Consider the following 15,664-nt stretch of genomic DNA (forward strand, 5'->3'; position numbering starts at 1 on the left):
ATTCTTTGTATAAAAAAAGGTTGTTTTATAAAGGTAACCCCCACATTTCATTTTGCTTTATCCTTCCAACTCATCCATCCAGTCATTGGGGCAAATGGACACAGAAGGCTATGTTCAACATAGAAAAAATATTTAAATAGTAAATGGAGATTAAAAACATCTAATTCAAGTAACATGATGAACAATGAGATGTTATTGGTAGCTAACTTGGAAATATAAGACCCATTTACCACCACCACCCCCCATTATAAGATATGCATATGGACAAGCACAGCCAAACTCTCTCCTCTTTGTTTCACTTTATTAAGTAGGACTCTTAATTTCAGGCGACAAAAAAATCCGCTGGTTTGATGGGAAGTGGGGCTTTATTATCTTACCTAACTGTAAACTCAAGGAGCAGTGTGAGATTCAGGCCAAATCTGAGCCCTCCAACCATGACCTCAATACTTTCTCACTCTCAGTCCTGCTTTTTGTCTTCTCAGTTGGGTTTATCTTTCCAATCTGGCATTTTCTTCCTATAAATTTGCAAGAGTTTGTATCTCCAGTAAAAATTGCAATTTTGAGTAAACTCACATCTCCATCTACTCTACTCCTGAGAAAGGTGTAAGTGTGCTAAGGTCACTAAATTTTCATGATTCCTTCTCTCTACCTTCCTACTCTGCAGCCTCTTGTTCCTATTCAGCCTCAAAGTGCATGTGAAGACCTCCAGAAGGTGTTGTGCTGTTTCATGTCTCTCTGTATACGTAATATTATTTCTTCACACTAGAATGTCCTACTTTCTAGTCATCACTGCTTACTTGCAAATTTCCTCTGATCCTGTCAGATATGACTTAAAAATCACTTGCTTTTTCAACCTTCCTTTCATTCTTCCTTCCAAGAGTTTCACATTCCTACTCTTCCCTCAGGACCCTCATGCATTCTTCATTTTATTTTTTTATTCTTTTTAATATTTCATTTATTTATTCAAGAGAGACACAGAGAGAGAGGCAGAGACATAGGCAGATGGAGAAGCAGGCTCCATTTTAGCAACGATTTCGCTATATTACAGGTAAGGTCTGAGTACCACCCTTGCTAAAGAGAAATTACTATGAGGATAGGAAACCAGGCTTAATTAAGTTTTCTTTGTCTCCCCAGTCCTATATCACAGTGTTTAGCACATTCTAAATGATTAACGTTTCTGTTGTTTTTGATGAATGAGAATTCACTCAAGAAATGTTCTAGAAGTTTTTCTAAATGATCAATGTGTGCTTTTAATCAGGGTTATTTTCTTTACACATTTTTTCTATGCAAAATGTATTCTAAAAAAACTTTTGAGTTTGGGATCCCTGGGTAGCGCAGCGGTTTAGCGCCTGCCTTTGGCCCAGGGCACAATCCTGGAGACCCGGGATCGAATCCCACGTCGGGCTCTCGGTGCATGGAGCCTGCTTCTCCCTCTGCCTGTGTCTCTGCCTCTCTCTCTCTCTCTCTCTCTCTGTGTGACTATCATAAATAAAAATTAAAAAAAAATAAAAAAAAAACTTTTGAGTTTATAAGCTTTATGAAATTTTTGATCTCTAGTGACTATACATTTAATTACAAACCTGTTTACCTGAAGCCACGCTGTTATATAGAGAAGCTATCACCTCAAGTGCATATATATGCTTGCCAATATGCAAATAAATACTCTTAATATTGTGGAACGAACGTGTTGAATAGTCTTTTGAAATTGAACATCATTGGTTCCAGAGAATTTGTGAAATTTGTAAGGAAATAATTCTATTTTGCACTGGATCTCAAAAAAAAAAAGACGAAATATATACATATGTTATAATATATCATAATATATACAAAGGCATAAGTATTTCAATTGCAAAATGTTATTAAAGACCTATCTCAAATGCAAGTAACAATATCAAATATACACAATTAAAAATTAAATCCTTGACAAATAGAATGTTAACAGTAGTTCCATGTGTTTAAATGCCTCAATCATTTTTCTTTGTTCTTTGATATTTGTCACGTGAAGCCTACCTGTCAAGGCATCTTGACCATTTATTAATGCACACAGGAATCTTTAAGAGAGCAAACAAAAGACAAAAAGGGTTTCATCATGCTGCACTACCTGCCTCTGCTTCTGCCTCTCCATCAAGTTGTACCAAACTCACATTTTCCAATTATCCCTGTGTCATTTGGCATTTTTGTCTGACAAGTAAATTAAGGGCATCAAGAAGAGTGAATCTGGAGGGCATCAAGATGAGTGAATCTGGAAATCTTCCGTGTCCCAGTGCAGCCACAGTTTGATGTACTGAATTGCATTGTTTCTGGAGAACTGCAGACCAGAGGAGGAAAGCACAGCAGCGAAATCACTTTCTGAAAAAGTATAATACCAGCTAAGTGTCCCTACTTCAGACGTGATCCATGAGGCTTTTTTTTCTTTTTCCATCCAGTTGAGAAGCTAGTAACTGGCTTACTTGAGTGGAATAGAGAACCTCATGCACCTCTTTCTCTCTCTCTCTCTCATCTTAGTATTTTTCCTGTTGGCAAATGGCATCAAATATTGAATGAATGTAAAAGAAACGTGCCAATTCAATACCATGCCAGTACTCTTCCTCTAAATATTTACTCCATTCAAAGCCTAATAAGCAGGGGTATTTGAATAAAAAATCCTAACTCACACTATTTTCTATTAATTTATCTCTGAACATATTAAATACCAAAATACAAATGTGTAAGGGGTCATTGACATAACTAGAACATTTTTAAGCAGGAGCATTATCAAATACATCATATATAAAAACTCTTTTAGCCAGGGACATATAATCCTTATAACTAGAGTAGTTCTTTATCTCTTCTTCATGAATATTTACTAATCCCTAGATTGTGTAAGGCATTCTACTAATCCCTTGTGACGTAGAAAGTTGAAAGATATTTCTGGCCCTCAAGAAGCTTATAGTATAGTTGAAATGAGCCAAAGCCTTGAAATCCTCAGAAATTGAATCTTATTTTGAGAGATGAAATTTTTGTACAAGAGTTTGGTCTTAAAAGTATTATTTTTACTATTTTAAAATATTTTGCAGAGGCATATTTTTCTAATCACCCATCCACAGATTCTTGCCCTTTTAAGTAAAATATCTTGGACATAAGTCAGCATTTTTTAAAATTGATCTTATATAATCATGTTAATGTTTTGGGTTATAACATAGTGAGTCCTTCTGTGCTCCCTGAATTTTACAGGGATGTTTGATCCTAAATTCCTAGCTCCTGAGTAGTGTATATTTTGGAACCTTACATCAGATTTTCAGTTTTCTCAGTTTTCTGTCGGCCAGCCTAGCAACATGCACTTCCATTCCATTCTCTCTCTTTAGGTATGTCACCCTGACCTCAAGTTACTTAATTTACTGTTACTATACTGTTTTGTGAACTTGGAAATCAATAAACACATCTGAAGTAAGAGTGTGAGGCATCAAAGCTGTTTTATGGAGGAAAGTATGCATTCTTTCATATGTGAACACCTGTCAGATGTCTCTTCAGAGGCTCTTTTTGTCCATCTTGTTATTGTTCTACTGCATTCCATGTAAACGGAGTTGCCCTCTTGTGGAATTCAAATACATGAGATGAGTATCTGAATAGTTGTGGGAACAGGAGAGGATGGGGTTGAATCTAAGAAATACTTAAAATGTGGGCATAGGGGATCCCTGGGTGGCTCAGCGGTTTAGCGCCGCCTTCAGCCCAGGGTGTGATCCTGGAAACCTGGGATCAAGTCCCACATCGGGCTCCCTGCATGGAGCCTGCTTCTCCCTCTGCCTGTGTCTCTGCTTCTCTCTCTCTCTTTTATCTCTCACGAATAAATAAATAAAATCTTAAAAAAAATGTGGGCACGACAGACTTGATGATCATCCTGAAGGCAAAGGAGAGAATTGTGGGAGGGCTGAGTCCAAGGTGTCAGGCCTGGACATCTCTAAGAATGGTGTACCCACTGTGGTGGGATGATTTTACCCTCTAGGCATTGGGGAAGGCTCTGAATATTTTTTAAATATGATTTTGAAGAATAATTACGTGGCCATATAATGTGAAGAAATACTATAGAAAGCCAACTAAACAGAAAAACATAAACATAGCCTAATCATATGAGGCTGAAGCCTGAAATGAGGCTGCGCCAGTGGTAATAAACACAAGGTGATGTAAGACATGGTAAAGATTTGATTCTGGACATAAGGTCATAGGGAAAGGTGGAAACAAAGATGACTGCACATTTCAAGTCCAGGTTGCCAAGCATCGACTACAAAATCACAAGATGATGTTTAGCTAGGAAAAAATAGATCTTTAGCTTTCATTCATCTATCATACTCACATGTCTATGTAATAGTATAGTGCTGAGATTCTACAGATTGATTAGTCTCCATTATCTATTGCTAAATCTTTATATTTATGTGGAATCCAAATACTTTCAAAAAATAGATTTAAAAATGAATTTCATGTCTTTAGGAAAGTATGAGAGAAGCAATTTGGCTATTTGGCAATCTTTATATTTCATAAGGTTTTTTTTAATTCATTTTATTTACTCATGAGAGATACAGAGCGAGAGAGAGGCAGAGGAAGAAGCAGGCTCCATGCAGGTAGCCCGACGTGGGACTTGATCCCAGGTCTCCAGGATCACACCCTGGGCTGCAGGCGGCGCTAAACCGCTGCGCCACTGGGGCTGCCCTATATTTCATAAGGTTAAACTAATCTTGGTTACAGTATATGACCTAAGAGGGGAATTTTTTTCCTGAAAATTAAAAATAATAATACTAAGGATTTCCTGCATGGTTTGTCAATAAACCTTAAGATTAATTTACTGGGTACTGTCAATCCATTACATTGTTGAGATTTCTGCTGTGCTTTAAAAAATCATTTTGGTGAAATGATGAGATAATATCATTTGAAATTTTGACACTTCATCAAGAATTGGCAGTAGTAAATAAAGCATGCAAATTTGAAACAATATATACCACCATTTGTTTCCCTAGGCAGCATTTTAAGAAATACTTTATTCAAAAAGAAAAGTAACTGCTGTCTTCAATAACTTTAAAAAGATGTTCATAACAGAAAAGAGTTAACTTTAAAAGCTATTCCACAGAAAATGACACAGCATACAAATAACAGATTTTACTTTGAAATGTAAATATAAACTAGAATAATCTTGATTACAGGGAGACAAAATCATCTCTCAGTAGAAGAAAATTCTTTGGTTAAAAATAGCCAAATTGCTTTTCTCTCCATACTTTCCTAAAGACATGAAATTTATTTTTTTAAATCTATTTTTTGAAAGTATTTGGATTCCAAGTAAAGAACCTCACTTATTTTTTTTTCTTCTTTAAATAGAAACAACTGAAGTGAACCTCACTTATAATGGCATCCTGACTTACGCCAACCATTGGCTAGGTACTAAGCTCTTCAGTAACAATTTTGCATCTCTTTTTGGATAATTACTTCCTCGTAAGGAAGTGTACCTCTTTCGAAACCATACAGTGAAATAATTATTTTAATATACTTGTTTTTTTCCAAGACTACAACCTCATTCCATTAAGCAAAGGGACATTTCCAATCATTGAATCCCAAATAAATTTCATTTCTTACCTGGATATCATTGTTTCTTTTTAAGGACAGGTTTGCTCTCTAGGGTGTTCCTTACCTGAGTAAATGATATACATTTTCTCCTACAAAGCTTATTAGAAATAATTTTTGAAGAATTGAAAAATAAATAGGTGGTGCTAACATAAGTTTTCATGCATGACAAGGGAATTTGTGGCTACAGCGTATTTTCTGGAAGTCGTTTGGTAGATGATTTTATGGTTTCTTTGTCTAAGTGTCTACTTAAAATAATCAGGTCCTTGAGGCCTCTAACCAAGGAAAAACTCTTCCTTCTCTTCCTTATCCTCCTCCTCCTCCTAACACATGTAGTTGACCCTTGAACAACACAGGTTTGAATTGTGCAGGTCCACTTACACAGAGATTTTATTCTATTTTAATTTTTTTTCTGTGAAAAGTTGTATTGACTTCATTTGCTCCAAGGCTTGGGACAAGGCTCCAGAGTGGTTAAAAAGGTGCCTTGTAGCTGCAGGGAGAGGCACCAGGGCCCCTGGGCTCCAGAGGCTTGTAGTTGTGCATGAAGGTGAACCTTTTGAAGAGACAGTCGCTCAGCACTGCCGGGAAATTGGCCAGCCTGTGGAGGTTAGTCAGGTGATTGCCATCTTCTTGATGAGTTTCACTTCCTCATCCAGGAAGTCGTTCTACAGGAAGTCACAGAGACCCGGGGCATACAGATCCCAAATGGCCTGGTTCAGGTTCTTTCTATAGAGCCACATTATTGAGGTGGAAATAGAAGCCCAAAGAGAGGTAGGTGAGGGAGGCCTGCAGATACATATTGACTGGGTGGTTGGTTGACAGCAGCCTCCACCGCAGTGGAATAATTCTGATGAATCTGGGAGCTCGTGGTAGGAATAAGGAATATAAGGAATCAGCCCAATAAGGACATAAGCTCAAAAAATGGTGTTGACTAGTCCTAGAGGCAGATGATGGCTAAGATTATGGTTCCGAAGTTATGACTAGAAGAGTTTGGAGGGTGGCTAGAGGCTGGAAGAATAGGTGTCCGGGTCTCTTCTGTCCAAATATTGTTAAAGTGAGACAGATCCACAGGACTACTGGGAGCACTGCCCTTATACAGATTTTTTATGGTACTGTAAATGTGTTTTCTCTTCCTTATGATTTTCTGAGTACATACTTTTTTCTCTAGCTTATTTATTATAAGGACATCGTATATAATACATATAACACACACACTATATGTCAACCAACTGTTTATGTTATTGGCAAAGGCTTCCAGTCAACAAGGGGCTATTGCTATTTAACAGTAGTTAAGTTTTGGGGGAATCAAGAGCTGTCTAGTGATTTTAGACTGTAAGGTTTGGCACTTTAATTTTCACATTGTCCAATAATCAGCTGTATTTCCTCACTGCCACTCTGCTGACTAATTGCTCGGGGCTGCTTATTCTTTTTACGGAGCAATTCCCACGTATCCCTTTTGTAACGGTTCTTGTAATTATTTCTTCATTGTCTGTCCTTCCCATAAACTTAAATCCAGGAGGGAATTATAAATCTTTTTTGTTCATCACTGAATCTCCAGTGTTTATCTCAGTGTCTACCATGTAATAGGTGCTCATTAACATTTGTTGAATGGACTGATGTATTCTTAACCTTTGATTCACATTTCTAAGCTTAATCAACTTAATTTGATTAATTATAGAAGCCTGTATTTCCTAGCAACTCCTGCCTTCTGGAAAGTATCATGTCCAAGCATACAGAATAATTGGATTCTTCTGATTAAAATTATGTTGGGTAGACTTACTTCACATACATATAGCTACTTACAGGATAAATCTTTACATATCTCAAGTGGAAAGTGAGGGTAGGACTACGCTAGGTTAATCTGACTTTTTTTTTTAACCAGAATCACTCAATGCAATCATTCAATCCAGTCCCTCAGATATTTATTGAGCTACTACTATGCATCAGGCCCTATAGGCTGAATACTGTATTAATTTCTGAGAGCTGCTGTATTAAAAGACACACACGAAAGAAATGTATTCTTTGTTATGGAGGCCAGAAGCACACCCCCTCCTAAGGCTCTAGGAGAGAATCCTTCCCTGCCACTTCTAGGTTCTGGTGGCTCCAGGCATTCTTTGTCTCTTTGTCTTGTGGCTACATAACTTCACACCCTCTGCCTCTGTCTTCACATGGACTTCTTTATCTTCTTTTCTGTCTTTTTACAAAAGACACTTGTCATTGGATTTGGGTCCACACAGCTAATACAGGATGACTGATATCTTTAACTTACTTGTACCTACAAATTCTCTCTATCTCTCTCTCTATCTCTCTCTCTCTCTGTAGATAGGGGCAGGTAGAGGGGTAGTAGAGATGTCATCATTCGACTTACTACGGATACAATAGTGAATAAAATCCCTGCCCACATGGAATTTGTAGTCTAATTGGGAAAAAATTATGAAAGAAGTCATTTCAATAAAATATCATGGAAATTTATAGGTAGAAGTAGTACAAGGGTCTGTGGGAACATAAGTCTGGGGACCTAATCAAATCTAAACATCAGAAAAAAAAATTAAAAAGCTTTCCAAATGATGTGATATTCATGTAGGAGGAGTGAATAGGAATTGACCATGAAAGAGAATTTGGCACTCTCGAGCCACTGGAGGAAATTCAGCTTGGTTAGAGAATGATAAGATATTAATCTGGAGATACACACTTAAAGCCATTTATAGAGAGCCTTGTGAATGAAGTTAGGGACTTCATCCTGAGTAGTCATAGTTTTGTGATTGGCTAACACTAATATGATGAGGCAGAAATTATCCCCATTAAGGACCAAGAGCTGCAGCACAGATCATGAGTGTTCCTCTTATTTTCATATGGAAACTCTTATTCTTCCCAATATTTGTAGGCTTTATAGATAACACAATATCATCATAAAATTGATCTGAAAGATTGTGACAAAGACATTTAATTCAACATTCTCATCTTACAGACATGAAACTAAGGTCAAGCAAAATGGATGGAGGACCCACAAAAGAGCTGGATCCAGCCATTTGTTCTGTTATTAAAAACGATAGTGTAAAATACTGGCAATAGCATGGGCCTGGCGCCTGGCCATTCGAGGTTGAATTGGCAGCTTTCCTGTGTACAAGAAGGGTGAACTTAGGCAAATAAATATAACCACTTAAACTAGGAATAATAATAGTTCCTACCTATTTTTTTAAAGATTTTCTTTATTTATTCACGAGACAGAGAGAGAGACAGAGAGACAGAGACACAGGAAGAGGGAGAAGCAGGCTCCATGCAGGGAGCCCAACATGGGACTCCATCCGGGGTCTCCACCATCAGGCCCTGGACTGAAGGTGGCGCTAAACCGCTGAGCCACCAAGGCTGCCCCTAGTTCCTACCTATTAAGACCATTGTGCAGAATACTTTGATACTGAATTTGAAGCACTAAGCATAGTGCTAGAGGAGAGTTTAGTATGAAACAAATAAGGGGTGCTATTGATTATAATGATGTCCCTAATTTGTTCACAATCATCCCAGCCCCATAATCCATGACATTTTACTCCTGGTATAATAGTGCATCATATTTATATGCTCTTGTTTTCAAATGACTTATATATTTTTATACAGTTGGGTCTTAAACAACATGAGGGCTAGGGACACCAATCCACCCCCACTGCCCCATGCAGTCAAAAATCCATATATAACTTTGACTCCCCAAAAACTTAACTACTAGCCTACTGTTGACTTTACCAATAACATAGTCAACACATATTATGTATATGAATTATATACTGTATTCTTTTTTATATATAATAAATTTATTTTTTATTGGTGTTCAACTTGCCAACACCCAGTGCTCATCCCGTCAAGTGCCCCCCTCAGTACCTGTCACCCAGTCACCCCCACCCCCCGCCCTCCTCCCCCTCCACCACCCCTAGTTCGTTTCCCAGAGTTAGGAGTCTTTATGTTCTGTCTCCCTTTCTGATATTTCCCACATATTTCTTCTCCCTTCCCTTATATTCCCTTTCACTATTATTTATATTCCCCAAATGAATGAGAACATACACTGTTTGTCCTTCTCCGATTGACTTACTTCAGTCAGCATAATACCCTCCAGTTCCATCCACGTCGAAGCAAATGGTGGGTATTTGTCATTTCTAATGGCTGAGGAATATTCCATTGTATACATAGACCACATCTTCTTTATCCATTCATCTTTCGATACTGTATTCTTACAGTAAAGTAAGCTAGAGAAAAGAAAATGTTAAGAAAATCATAATAGAGAGACACCTGGGTGGGTCAGTGGTTAAGCATCTGCCTTTGGCTCAGGGCATGATCCTGGAGTCCCCGGATCGAGTCCTGCATCGGGAACCCTGCAGGGAGCCTGCTTCTCCCTCTGCCTGTGTCTCTGCCTCTCTCTGTGTGTCTCTCATGAATAAATAAATAAAATATTTTTTAAAAAATATAATAGAAAATACAATTATAATACTGTAGTGTATTATCAAAAATTTTTTTCATATAAGTGGACCCATGCAGTTCAAACTTGTGTTGTCCAAGGGTCAACTATATGTTAATCTCCAAAGAAGAGTGTTTAGGATTTCTGGTACAGAAGTTAAGAAACAATTATACAGGCATATGCATTTTTCAAAGTGTCACAACTTAATATTCTGTTACTTAATTAAAATTTTAACTGAAGCAAAGTTCATAAATATGTAATTGCAACTGTGAAAAAGGAGATATATTAGTAAAACTGGCAGTTTGCTAAGCAGTCATTGAAGTTAAACAACAGTGTTTTATAACAAAGTAATCTGATTTTCAAAAGACCCAATTACCTAATCTTCTCCTCTATCTGAACTTTGTATATATGGTCTTAATAAATCACTTGCTACCTGGCTATTATGAAAATACAGGCTCTAGTTTTAGAACTCTTGAATTATATATTTTACAAATACAGCTGTCGCTAAGTAAATGTTTTCTTTTTAAATGCCATCTTCTTTATCTTCAAAAATTTAATGTTGTTTTCTGTAACATCTTTTCCTTATAATTTGTTATTCAATAATTTTCAATGTGAAAATGTGACATTTAAGAGCACACATTAGTTCCCACAATATCAGTGCTATTTTGAAGATTAGGAAATTCATTGAGGACCTAATAAAAAATCTTCAGCACGTTATTTCTTGGATAAAGTGCAACTCTTTACCTTGAATCTGCACAGACTATGAGCTAAAGGAAATAGATGCTTGAAAATATCTTAATTAAATCATAGTGACTAAAATCTAATTCCAAGGTTTAATAAATTTCTTACTGTAAACTGAACATAAATGATTTTTTTTATTTACCTTTAGATTTCCCAAAAAGCTTCTTAAGGGCTGTGACTGGTTTCTTATTCAACAATAGCTTTTAGTGTTCAGATATTTTCTTGTAGATATGTCATTTTTATTGAGGAAGTTATTACCCTGGATATAAATTTGCACATAGTATACCGAGTACTTGATGCCCAAAAGATCTACTTCTGTGAAAGTCTTAAAGTGCCCAAGTTTAATAAATTTTTATGAGAATTAAACGGTTTCTCAGTTATATTCTTTCTTTGATTCAGTTTTCTGTGTATAAACGATTTGATTAACAGATTTTTATAGTAACCAAAATAAAAATCAATCTTTATTTTATTTAAAAGGTAGTAAAGGGACTGATTGATTCAATACTTTAGAATATTTATAATTAAGTTTATCATTTAAGTTATAGCATAAGAAGGAGAAATGAACCATAAGTCTAAAGATTGAATTCTGGTGATTGGTGTGAATTCACACACCAATTCTGTGTGAAGTTGGGCAAGTTCTTTACCTTCTCTGGGCTTTGGTTTTCTTACCTCTGTTATTAAGCAATTGTATGTATCCTATCTAATAAAAAATATAACTGATTAAAACCTCTCTAATACACAAATAAGAATGTCTAATGAATTAATTGAACTAATATATTTTAAAAGATTCCTGGAAAGTAGTAAACATGCATCTAATACAGTGTTAGACACAGTTTTGTTAATGAGGAATAATATGTTCGTACCATATGTTATCTAGTCTTTTCTTCAAAAAAGGAAGCTTTCAAATGTCATTTTTTTAAAATTACTGCTAAATATCTAAGAATTTGCTATGCACATCCTTGTGCTGTAGAGTGCAAATTCTTAACTTTAGTGTTTGAATTAAGCTCTATTAAATACAAAAAAAAAAGCTTATTCTTAAATGAATTATGCAACAGTCTTTCTACTTTGTGGAAAGAAACACCAAAACAGTAGGTAAAGCCTATAGTCTGTTGATTAAAGTGTTTAAGGAAATAAATTAGCAATTACATAAACAAAATCCTTTAAGTCCATCTGTTGATTTAGATTTGCAACAAACACTTAATCCTAAAATGTGGGATATTAAGAATCCATCTACTCTATTGATATTTTTGTGAAAAAAAAAGAACAAAGAGTTATGACCTCAATCTTCAGACCCTTATTTTAGGTTTGCATCCTATCTGCCAAATAAAGGCAAACATAGTAGGGATTTTTGGTATCCACTAACATATTTTCAAGCATATACCAAGTTGTAAAATAATTTTGGTAGTGAAATGTCACCCAGGGAAATTTTAACATTGTATTTGTGTTTCAGCTTCTGACATGGCGGCAGAACAGGGACAGATTCTCGTCATAGCCACCGCAGCTGTTGGGGGCTTTACTCTCCTCGTCATTCTAACTTTGTTCTTCTTAATCACTGGGAGGTAACTAAAGCATACTAGATTATTTCCAAGATTTGTGAATAACCATTCTCTGATATACTTTGTATTCATACACTTTTAAATGTGACAAACCATGTCTGAGAGAAAAGATTCAGGGCAGATACTACTCTGACTGAGGTTTATATGATAAGAGAACCACCAAGGCTAGTTGTCTGTATCAAGGCTTGTGAATTTGAAAGCAACTGAAGACTTGATAAAAACACTTTGAAAGCTACAATGATAAATTCTTACTCCGTTACTTCAGAGTTATTCCTTTGCTACATTCAAATTTTACCATGAAAGGGATTTTTCCTGGGGAAAAAAAAATTCAACAGAGAATTTATATAAAAGCTCCTTATAAAGCTTCTATAAACTTATGTATTATATTTATTTATTAAATATTGAAAGGAAATATATTAGAATTATATTCTGATTTTATAGACCCAGTGTTTCTCCATTTTAGTGTAATAAGGATGAAAATTTAGAGTAACAATAAATTTAACATAGCAAAAGATCTAGATATGAATCCTGACAGGCTGGTTGAAGTGCTTCACCCATCTAAATCTTGTATTTCTATTTTTGCACCACATTTGGTATAACAATTAATTAAAACAATTTATTGATTTTTAGATATATTGGTTTGTTACCAGGAGGCAGGTACTGACAATACAGAGATGTGAATAAAGATATTATGTACGAAATTATATAAAAGAACAAGTATTATTTCTTATTTAAGCCTTGATATTAGGCTTCAACTCTTTGTCAGATATTAAGATATAAGATCACAGTTTTATTTCTACAGGGGGAAAAATTATTCCTTGTAGATTATTAGTAGGGGCACAAAGAATACCTCGGGAGTTTTCTTGATAATCTGAAAAGCACACATACTGCAGAAAACCAGTGTCATGATTTAAAAGTGCAATAAGCAGGCTAGCCAAAAAAATACACATCCATGATGACACCAGCTAAAGTATAACATCTCAACTGGAAAATGTTGATATCTGATAATGAGCAGAAATAACAAATAGCTACCTTTGGGACAATAGTTCAGTGAACCATCAACACTCTTTTTGTTTTGTTCATTTTAAAATTCTATTTACATATCAACATTTTATTAAAATTAATTTTTATTAATTATAGACATGCATGCATGGAGAATTATTATCTACAATTTTAAAGCAGGCTAAAGGTGCAAATCAATAAATTCACAAGTACTTAGAAGGCACTTACCAAAGGTGGGTCCCTGTCTGACTATAACTGAATAATTAACAATTATAATAATAACAATAATAATTTCAATTCTGCTAAAGGTGTCAGAGTTTGTTGTAACAAACCCACTTTTACAGAACTTATCAGGGAACAAAGAAACATGAATATTATAATGTGGTTGAGTAGAAATGGTGACTTCTTTATGAAATTAATTGTAAAAGGGGCACATTTACCCCATGTTTACTTAAAATTTTTATGTATAAATAGGCCCAGTATTGCTCTTGTAATAAACAGAGAATATCTCTCAGAGTGTCCTGTTTTGTGAGACTGATTAGCTGAAAAAAGAGTCATAGCTATAGTAATAAGAAAAAAGAAAAAAATATATATGAAAGAATGCAGGAAATACCAATAAATCAATCCTAATAAAAAGTACTAGTTTGGGCATGTGCTGGTGCCACCATTCTCAGCACTTTTGCCCAACACTTTGTTTCTCTCTCCCTTTATACCTCATGCTAGCCTCTGATAATTCGTTTTGTCATCACAGTCTTGGTACCACCATCTTTAATAGTGGGCAAATCACAAATTTTTGATTCTCTAAACCAACTAACCATTTGGTTGAAAACAAAATATTCCATATAATACTCTACAAATATCAAACATGACCTACAAAATCCTTAATGACTGGCAGGGGAGAACTGGTTATGAAAACAACCAAACAAAACCCTACGGATCCCGGTGGAGGTCTAAGTTTGTTTGAAAAAAAAAAAAAAGGCGGGGGGGAGGGCGGTGTAGTGTTCTTCTGATCCTATCTAAGTCTGTCTTGCAAGAAGAGGAATTAAGTACAATTTTGGTGCATAGAAAGTCACAATGACAACTAGGTTAAAAAAAAATAAACATGTCAACACTTTATGTGTTGCTATATGTTTAGCAAACCTTTAGCCTTTAGGCTAAATCAGTTTGCCCTAATAAACTTGAGACATGGGCTCAAATGTTATCTTTATTTGGGATTTCTGAAGCAGAATTTGAATACCACTTAGATAATTTAATGATAAAGAAAAATTTGTACTAAATTATTTTCAGCTCTTACTTTCCATATTTGCCAATTTATATGATATTACAAACTTCTTCTTTAATGTTCTACATCCTGGGGAAGATAATTTCAATTACACAAGTTAAAAAAAATTCATTCTGAAGTATCCCTTAAGCACTGTGATGAGGGGGAGAGGTATTCATTGGAAATTATTCTACAAAAGCTATAAAACATTTCTGAATAAATACTCAATTTGCCATAGGGTTTGAGGATAAATTCACATTGAAAGATTGGATTGTATACCACAGATGTATTCTGTTTAACCATTTGGAATTAGAAATTTGATGAACTGTCAAATCATATGGATGCTGATGAATTTATTCATGTTGAAGAAGTCATGCAAAATAAGCATCTCCTCTTTCTTAGAGCACAATTATCCGAAGAGAGAACAGAACATACCTCTACCAAATTTCTGACATTAAAAGAAAAACCTTCCCCTTAGCAATGAAACTAGAAGATAGTTGTCTAAATGTCCGAGATTCTGACTCAAAAACACTTTCTCATTTTGACTTTTAATGCTTTTTATCAACTCAGCTATTAGAGGTTATATAAGGAAGGACATGATGGTTATTACTGATTATAGAATATTCTCTAAGATTCCTATCATTTGGATCAATCAATCTAGCTGAGAGTACTTTGTTCTAATCTGGACTTAATTTTGATGTGTAGGAAAAGCCTTGTATAGAGTATGTTTACGTGTTATAAAGATGTTCTTTAAAAATAGCCTTTAGGATAAGAACTTTGCCCGTGGGTGGTAGGTATTTTAGTTGGTTTTGACTCTCATCCAGTTCTAAAAACAAGATTCTGTTTACCCTTTTAAAAGGTGCCAATGGTACATAAAGGCCAAAATGAAGTCAGAAGAGAAGAGAAGAAACCACTTACAGCAGAATGGGCATTGTAAGTAGTACAGTGACTCTCCATTGTTCTACATTCTTCTAGCCCTCAAGAGTTCATTTTAAAGTCATATCCACTGAGTTGGGAAAAATCTCAAAAGAAACCAAAAAAAAAAAAAAAAAGTACTTCCAGGATTAAGAATTTTCA

The 15,664-nt window shown here is 35.4% G+C and overlaps 1 protein-coding gene across 1 annotated transcript in view; it reads left to right on the forward strand.

The window, feature by feature from the left end:
• LOC129520989 (ephrin type-A receptor 6-like) overlaps positions 1–15,664 on the forward strand; it is a 727,437-nt gene that overhangs the window by 600,553 nt on the left and 111,220 nt on the right. Inside the window, 2 exon segments of the mRNA XM_055342191.1 lie at positions 12,219–12,327; positions 15,447–15,520. Of these exon segments, the coding sequence (XP_055198166.1) occupies positions 12,219–12,327; positions 15,447–15,520 (183 nt within the window).

This window comes from Nyctereutes procyonoides, unplaced genomic scaffold (genome assembly GCF_905146905.1).
Source record: "Nyctereutes procyonoides isolate TBG_1078 unplaced genomic scaffold, NYPRO_anot_genome, whole genome shotgun sequence".
In the NCBI taxonomy this organism is placed as follows: domain Eukaryota; kingdom Metazoa; phylum Chordata; class Mammalia; order Carnivora; family Canidae; genus Nyctereutes; species Nyctereutes procyonoides.